At 44.8% G+C, this 9,127-nt stretch overlaps 1 protein-coding gene across 2 annotated transcripts in view; it reads left to right on the top strand.

Annotated features, from left to right (window-relative positions):
* The first annotated feature begins 225 nt into the window (after window positions 1-225).
* The window catches only part of SLC16A14 (solute carrier family 16 member 14), a 55,342-nt gene continuing 46,440 nt past the window's right edge, over window positions 226-9,127 (top strand). Inside the window, exon 1 of one of the 2 annotated variants that reach the window (XM_069104630.1) lies at window positions 226-875. Coding sequence is in view for 1 of the 2 variants with exons in the window: in XM_069104629.1 (XP_068960730.1) it covers window positions 1,204-1,245 (42 nt within the window). In the remaining variant the exon portion in view is untranslated. Of the gene's footprint in view, window positions 876-1,135; window positions 1,246-9,127 lie in introns of those variants that run through there. The other variant, XM_069104629.1, reaches the window with a different exon arrangement.

Below are 9,127 nucleotides of genomic sequence, written 5' to 3'. Positions count from 1 at the left end.
AGGTGCATTGGGCCTGCTGTTCACTAGGGCCAGGCCTATAATGAAGTTTGAATTTGGTTGGGGGCAGCTTTATTAGGATTCCATCACTATGAAGTAGGCACTATTACGCCACCCTTTTACAGATGAAGCCCCAGTTAATGTCTGAGGCCGATTCTAACTCTGGTCTTCCTAACTTCAAACCCCTAATCTGCTCTGCCCCGCGGAGCCAATAGGGACAGCCGCCTTTCTGAGAGAAGAGGACATAGGCTAGGAAACGGCATATAGAAGCTTGCTGCAGCCCTCCTCCTGAAGGTATACTTCCAAGAACACTTTCTTCCTTTTTATAAGCAAACTGTGCCATCTACAGTTTGGGTTTGTCCTTTGCTGACCCACCCCAGCAGTGATTTCGGATGAAGAGTCAGTCCCCCCACCTACAGCTGCAACTCAGGGTTGATGCTGCTCCTTCAGGGACCAGTTCCGAAGGATGACAGCCCAGCCCCAGCCGGAGCTATAAACTTCAACCAGCCACAAGAGTGTGCATGTGAGGTGACTGCAACATTTTTCCTGCCAAACCAGAATTAGCCGGTATAGGAATGAAAGAGTGTGGAGACTTGAGCTTGCACAGGCTGGACGCTCAGCTCTTACCCAGGCACCCCGGAGCCCCCCGGCTCCGCGGGGCAAAGGGCTGAGAGCCCCGGTGATCACCTCCACCTGCTCCGACCAGTCCCGGGCTGTGGCCAAGCACAGCTGGAGGGCCAGGGCACCGCGGCTACAGGATGAGAGGCTCCGCTGCAACCAGGCTCGGCGTTCGGGGGGGTCCGGGGCAACAGCGAGGAGCTGGGGAGCCTAGTGACTAGTGTCCTGTGAAGCAGCTGACCCGGGGCTGGCCGGGAGCGGTAAGTGCGCCCAGGGCTCCGGCACTGCCCCTGGGGATGGGGGCCCAGCTGCAGCCCCGGCCACCGGGGTTCTGCTAAGAGGGCTTTAGGGGCTGCCGAGGGCGGTGATGGGAGGAGAAGGAGGAGGAGAAAGGATGGGCAGGAGGGAGGTGGGGAGAGGTGTGAGTACCCTCCCTGCCCTGAGAGCAAGGTGGGGACCTGGTCCCCGGCCTGGCTGCTGCAGCGAGGGGTAACTGTCGGTCATTGTCTGCGCTGCTAGTGGGAGGGAAGGAAGGAGGGAGGAGAGGAGGAAAGGAGGGACAGACAGACAGACTGACGGAAGGAGAGGATGTGTGCTCCTTTCTTGCCGCCTTTAACCCGGGGAAAGCCGGTGAGAAGCTCCTGGCCCCCCCATCCCCGCTCTCGGGCGCCCCCGCTCCGCCTCCCGGGGAGCCCCTGGCCAGGGCTGTGCCTTCCCACCCCCTCGCCGGGCTCCACTCGCCCTCCGCCCAGCGCGGTCCAGCCGCAGGCCCAGCTCAGGGGTGAGAGCAGGCTGAGCCGGCGCCGGTTCTAGTTACTGAGGGACAAATAGGATGTGGCTATTTATGGGGCGAGGGGGAGGAGCGGGAGGCGGGAGCAATGCGGGGAGTGGGAAAGCGAGGGCCCCCTGGGTAAACTGGTTGGGGACTGGACGTGCCTCAGTTTCCTGCGGGGGGCCAGGGCTCTGGGGTCGAAAAGGCTGACGGATCTTGGGAAGATAGCCCACCAGGCTCCCTGCCTGCCGCGGCTCTGGGAGGAGAAGCACTGGGGGGGCGGTCCAATCTCTCAGAACGCGGAGATACTGACTTGGGGGTCTCGAAAGAGAGAGGAGGGGGAGGCCACAGAGCGGAGAGCCAATTGAAATCCAAGGTTTGCGAGGGGGCCCCAGGGTGGAGTCCTCCGGGCGAGTCTGGCCCGCCCTCGTTATCAGGATAGGCTATGGGGCAGCACGTGCTGCGGACAGCAGCGGTCTGGCCGGGAGGCGGGCCCACGACCCATCCCTCCCTTTCCATCCCTCCATCTCGGCATCCCTTCATCCGTCCCTCCATCAAATAGTTGGGCAGCAGCTGATGCTACCGCCGCTTCCTCAACCGCACTTACATATCCAGGTGTCTGTGCATTCAAATCCCGCACCTCCGAGTCTAATACAAAGAGCGAAAATGGGACAAATTCCCCTTATCACTTGCAGCTTGCAGAACGACAGCTCCATAAGAAGGCACTCACCCTTCTCATCCTCCTAGGGTCGTGAATGTAGAGCTGGAAGGTACCTCAGAATCCAACCTCCCCATTTTAGAGGTGTGGACACTGAGGTCCAGAGGAATGAAATCACATATTCGATAATTGACAGAGCTCTGGCCCTAATCCGAGTCTCAGGACTCCAGCTAGCGCTCCTTCTACATCTCCCCTTGGCCATTTTTGGTGTCTAGGTGCCGAGTTCTAGCTAGGCACCAAGCCCCAAGAACTTAATGTTTACTCATGTTCATTGAATCACAGGGTGATTTTACTTTATCACTGAAACAATTTTCTGCAATCCAATGACACTGGCCTCCTTGCTGCTACTCACACAAGACCCCTCATCTCTCAATTCTAGGCATTTTCACCGACCGTCCCCCATGCCTGAAATTCCTTCCCTTTTTATCCCCACCGGTAGGCTTCCTTCAAGTGCCAGCTAAAATTACACCTTCTACAGGTAGCCTTTCTTGATCGCTCTTAATACTGGTGCTTTCCCTCTGTTGATTACCTCAAATTTATACTTTATATAGCTTTATAGAGAGAGCTTTATTTTATATGTTTATATTTATATAGCTTACATATATATTGCCTAGTTGTGTTCATGTTCTTTCCCTCAGACTGTGAGCTCCTCAGAGAAGGTCTGTCTTTTCGCCTTTCTTTGTATTTCCAATGCTTATTAGCACAAGTATCTGGTATATCGTAGCCACTTAATAAATGTTTATTGAGTGTTGATGGAGAAAAAAATCTAAGGCAAAATAAAACTCCCTGGATTTTCCCTTATCTTCAGTGGAAACATACCAGCTGTCCTTGGTCATACTTACATAATCTTTCCCTATATGGTGTATGTAGAATGCCATCAGACATTCCATACCTGCCTGTATTCCACATTGAAAACAGCCAGTTGAAATCACATTCACTTAAAAAAAAATTATTGGATAATAGCTTGAATTCTTTAAGACATTCTCTTAGGTTGTGAGGATCAAGTGAGATATTTGTAAAGCACTTAGCATAGTGTCTAGCATGTAGTAGATGATTAATAAATGCTTTCTTCTTTCCTTCCTTTCTTTCTTCCATCCTTCCATCTTTCTTTCTTTCATATTTCTTTCCTTCCTCCCTTCCTTTCTTCTTTAGAGAAAATTATTATTTAAAAGAAAATAGACATCATATGGACATTCAGGTTAAACTGATTATAGATTATGTGCTACTATTCCCATCACAGTTCTAGCCCTCTCTTCATGAGATGACTATATTTATAGTTTTTAACTTAATCAATCCCAACTTTTCTCTTCACTTAAAACTAGAATACCAGAATTTTTACCAAAGAGAATTAGTCAAGCTAAAAATAGATGACCGATTTACTTGTGACTTTATTCTTAGAAGAGACTTGAGCAAAAAAAAAAAATGAAAATTTTGGATTCTGGTGCTCTGGAGTAGGATATATTGCATGTTCTGAGTGACTAACTGTGAGTATACTAGATTAGCTGAACTGCTTATCATTATTTAACAGCTTGCACATGTTGCTTTCTTTTGTCCGTCTATAAGGAAATTTGGATTTAAGGAGAGAGTAGAGGCACCGGTTATTTTGAGGAAGAAAAAGAGCCAGCGGCAAATGTGACTTACAAAGGCAATTTAACCAAAGACAGAGCTGTCTCTGGTTTTGCTTTATATGGCAGTCAGGAAGCATTTATTAAGCGCTTACTATATACTGGGCATTGTGCTAAGCACTGGGGATGGAAAGGGAAAAGACAGTCCCTGAAGTTAAGGGCTGCTAAGGGGTCCTTGTCTTGAACTTGTCTTTTTGAGATGCATGTTCATTTCTCATGTAATAAACCCGATTTTCACATGTCTCCTGATATTGTCATTGACACTGCCCTTAAAGTGTTCAAAGTCTAATGGGGGAGATAGCAGGCAAATAGGAAATGAAGGAAGCCAGGGAAACCTAGAGGCAGAGATGAGGAGGGACTTAGTTTTAGGCATGGAAGACGGCCAATACAGAAGCACAGTCTGGAGGCAGAGTGACTTGTATTGTGTTTGTCCTTCATTTTCAAAGAGGGCCATGGCATCAGGGAGATGATAACTAGTTGATTTTGATTTGAGTGAGGGAGGGCTGCCCAGGGTCACCAGCCTCACTTTCTCCCCCAGAGCCATCTAGGTCCAGTGGCCAGATATCCATCAGGATGACTGGAGATGGCCCAGGATGCAATGGGAGACCCTAAGGCCTTTTTAGGTACTCATTTAGAGTGAGGCAATGCCCATTCAGTGAATAGGCCTCTTTAAGAAGTTAGTCAAGGGATGGGCCCTTTAGTTAGGAAAAAGAAGAAAAAATCCCTGCATCATTAAGTATGTGGTGGGGAGTCAAGAGTAAGGAGAGTGGAAAGGTAATGAAGGTTTTAAAAACCAGAAGATTTTATATTTGATCCTGGGGGTAATAAGCCACTAGAGATTATTGAAGGGTGTATCACGGTCAGTCTTGAGTTTTAGGATGGTCACTTTGAGAGTAGAGTGGAGCATGGACTGGAAGAGGGAAAGACTTAAGGCAATAGTCTTTAACATTCATTTTAATTTACATTCAGTAGTCCTTAATGTTAAATTTTCTGAATCAGATCTAATTGTACTCAGAAGCTTATTAATAGCTACTGTCATTACACTAATAATGAAGTTTGAGATAATTTTTGCTTTTCAGCGTTTTATGGCAAATAATCGAATGTCCTACATTTTTGGAGTCAAGAACTAATGATGACACAGTAAATGTTTCTTTCTCTTTAAAGACAAGTATGACAATTCAAGTGCTTGTCCAATTCCCAAGGGAAGGCTGCCTTTCTGGTAGTCCTCTAAAAGAAAAGTTCCATTTACCTAGGGAAAATTATACTTCAGGGTTCTGAAGCAACTTTTGCTGAAAAAAGTCTAGTTAAAATGTAGCATGTGTTCAACAAACATTTTTGAACCCAGTAGGAGCAAGGCCTCGTCCTAGACCATGTAACAGGTAAGAAGATGGATTCATAACCGACCATCTGGTCCTTCAAAGCTCACGTGTCCATGATATGGAGATAAACACTAGGACTTCCACAGATCTGGGATCTCATTACACAAATATTTCTTCTAGTAATGGAAGTTACCACTTACCTTCTAAAACAGTGTATGTGTAGGAGGTTAATCTGTGAAGTTCCCTGATCAACTTCATACAATCTCTCTTTACCAAGCAGCCCCTACTGTGGGCTTGGGCTGGAATTGGACATATAAAGACAGGAACAAACAGTATCTACCCTAAAGAAGTTTACATGCTACTGGGCTGGGGGGTGGGGATGGAGGTGGGGGAGGGCAGGTAAGAGTAAGATGGATGATAACATGCACCCAAATAATTCAATGCAACGTGTGTACGAAATAAACACAAAAACATTTCCACGATATGAACTGAATTTACTGACCAGCAAAGTAATATAACATTCCCTCATTTGGGTGGGAAAATGGGAGCAGTGGGGGTCGGGGGGATGGAATGTTGCAGGTCCAATGGGAAGCAGGTTGTCTTCTGGCAGCCTTAATTTATTTTCCTTTTGAGCATTATCCAAAGCACAGATGGACTCAGAATGACTGTATGTGTCCGCAAAACTGTGGTCGGGGAGAGGGGATGGGGAAGGCAGAAGAGCTCACTGGAGAGGGAAGAGTGATTTTATAGAATGTTTATGAGCTGCTGAGAATACATTATGTTGTTTCTGTATTATCTATGAGGTGGAGAAGCACCCAGGATGCACTGTTATCTAGAGTTGCTGTGTGAGAATTAGTGCCCCTTTAATTCGCCTCTGTGGAGACCTGGACATGAGCTATATTTCAAGATTTTCCAGTCTAATTTCTGAGTAGGGTGAGGCAAGCCAAAAAGACATTGGGTGGCAGGAGGGTCTTACCCTATGATTGAACATGGTCTGTATAAGGGCAGAGAGGTTACAAGTCCTAGTCTGCAGGTTAAATGCATAAGTGCCCATGTCCTCCTGTAATAGTCTGCCATGTAAGTGGTCCATCCAATTTACTGGGTTGGGGTGGGACTTCCTCTGGGTTTCTTGTTGTTTCTTGTGTGTTAAGGTACTGGAGTATGTAGGTTGTCTATCAGTTATCACTAGGTCTTATAACACCCCTGAACCACCTTTATTTCCAGTCATTTATTTCTGAAACACAACTTTTTCCCTACAATTATTTGTTGGAAATATATACTCCAATGCCCTTTGGATGTCTTGCCAATCACTGTTAGGAGACTGTACTATCTCATTTCTCTTATGTACCATAGGGCTGGCTGACCCCACAACAATCCAATTAATTCATTCCCTATCATTGAGACCCAGCAATGGGAGATGCAAGCAAAATCCCTAACATCCCAGCTATTCATTAGTAATAGAAGATTATTGAGTCCTTAAAAGTACTGTAAAAAATTCCCAAATGCCACTCAGCTCACTTTCTATCCAATTCTGGGTCCAATCCACTATTCTTCTATAGTGTCTGTCTGAGGTCTGTGTACCAGTGGATTTATGGGTTGTTCATCCAACAGTACATCATAGTCTAGACAACAAGCTTTTTGCTTTTTTTTGTTTTTTTGGAGGGGAGAGGGCAGGGCAATTGAGGTTAAGTGACTTGCCCAAGGTCACACAGTAAGTGATAAGTGTCTGAGGCCAGATTTCAAATCCAGTCCTCCGGTCCTCCTGACTCCAGGGTGGGTGCTATATTCACTTTGCCACCTAGCCGCCCCTCAAAAAGCTTATTTCATCCACTTGGTTTTCCTGTCCAAATACTATGGATAAGGCAGACTCTTTTAGGTACGACTTGTTTAAGAGAGTCCACAGTGTTCCAGCACAAAGTCATCTACAAACAGAAATGTCTGAAGGGCCTATTGTCTCTAAGGATCCACATTTGGACTTCGCACTGAACGTCATTCATAATAGTAGCAAATGTGTTTGGTAAGCAAAATCTCCCTGTTTTATGTTTCATTTGATACAAATAAGGAGGATCATTGAGTAAATTATCTATTGTTATCTCTTTCAAAGAACTTTGTGTGATTTTTACTCATGCATGTGAATCACCTTGTTGTAAGAGAGCCTTTAAAGGTCTACCAAATCAAATGTTGGGTTTTTGTTATAATCCACAAACAATAAACATGGTAGGATCATATACTGTCTACACATCTTTGTGAATTGTGTGCCTGTGATGATAGAGTTTGTTGAAGAATGCTGTTTAGGGGGTGGTCGGGTGGCACAGTGAATAGAGCACCAGTCCTGGAGTCAGGAGGACTTGAGTTCAAATCCATCCTCAGACACTTGGCACACTTACTAGCCATGTGACTTTGGACAAGTCACTTAACCCCAACTGCCCTCCAAAAAGCCAAAAAAAAAAAAAAAGTGAAAAAGCCTCCTTGGTTCATGCCTTCACAGAGATGTTTTTGATGTTTGTGTAAACTATTTAAACATAAAATCTTTTGTAAGGATGGGAAAGTAGGCGTATGGGTTGGCCAATACTGATGTCTTTTTGGTTGCCTGTTTGTTTCTTAATAATAAATAAGGCTTGAGATTTTCCCTCAGATGTTTGCTTTTGTTTAACTATCACAAGAATTGATCTTTCAGAAAGCTTCCAAAGATTATGTTGTCTCCAGCCTGTCTATTTTTGTGTATATTTGGCCTAATCCAGCTGTCCTTCCCATCTTTGTTTTCTCTGGTGTCGTTTCTTCTTCCTCGCAGAGCCTACTGTAGTCTGTGTTGACAGAATGTGAATGTGATGTTTCTGCTGTGCTTAAAGGAGAAAGGAATTTATATTTCTCACCTGTTCATCTTCCACCTTCCATTTCATCCTTGGTTGCCCTCAGGATGATCAGGCTTGGTTGAATCTCTCACCAAACTTTCTACCAATTTGTTTTTCCTTCTTTTTCTTCTTGTTCTTTTATGACATTCTCTTGCTCATAATGTTCCGCCATCTTCTTCTGTAAGAATTTGCAAATTAATTTGTATTCTAAACTAATAATGCTCTTGGCTACCATATATCTGTGCTTAGTGAGGAGATCAGATGTTTCCTGTCTTGAGGTAGTTCCTAGGACTTTTTGGTTACATCATTGATATGTATCAGTTAAACTTCCCAAGGAAATGTCAACAGCCTTTGCCAATATCTGTTCTTTTATTTGTTTCATATGTGGGAGGGGAGGCATCAGTGGGTTATTTAAATAGGCCAAGTACTTTTTGTTCAGTTGTGTCCAACTCTTCATGACCCCATTTCTTGGCAAAGATACTGGAGTGGTTTGCCCTTTCCTTCTCCTGCTTATTTTATAGATGAGGAAACTGAAGCAAAAAAAGGTTAAAAGACTTGTCCAGGGTCACATAGCTGAGGAGAGATTTGAACTCAGTTCTCCTAACTCCAGACCCTACACTCTATCCATGCACCACCTAGCTTCCTGGCCAGGCTGGACCTGCCTTGATTGCATGTCCTATCTTTTGGCTTATGTTCTTTCATCTCATTTGATATCTTTTCTCTAAAAGGTTGGTGGTCTGACCCTATTAGGTTGTTTTGAAATGACTCCCTACATGGGTAACCAGTTCTTCCTTGTTTAAATAGGGTGTTCATTTTTGTGATGTTATTTGGTGCTCACCATGCCCAATGCCTTCAAATTTTCTTCTTGATGACATTTTTCATTATATATAGATATGAGACTCCTTATAATTCACAAGCCTTTGATCTTTGTTTCTTACTCCTCAATCATGTTTTCCAACATATTTTTCACTATCCCATGCCCACCATTGCATTTAAGTCACTAAGCAATAAAGTATGTGTTGATTTGATTTGGGGGGAGGGAGGTTCTCAAGTTCTTCATAAAATTTCTATACTTCTTCATCATTTGTAACAGATGGTGAAATTCAAGATTACCAGGTTGTTCCATGAAATTATAGATAGACAGAGAGGAGAGAGAGAGAGAGAGAGAGAGAGAGAGAGAGAGAGAGAGAGAGAGAGAGAGAGAGAGAGAGAGAGAGAGAGAGAGA

This window comes from Petaurus breviceps, unplaced genomic scaffold (genome assembly GCF_028583685.1).
Source record: "Petaurus breviceps papuanus isolate PSGF00001 unplaced genomic scaffold, PetGlider_PUasm1.0 688, whole genome shotgun sequence".
Classification (NCBI taxonomy): Eukaryota; Metazoa; Chordata; class Mammalia; order Diprotodontia; family Petauridae; genus Petaurus; species Petaurus breviceps.
Note: the sequence above shows the minus strand (reverse complement) of the source record. Positions and strands in the feature narration are given on the sequence as shown.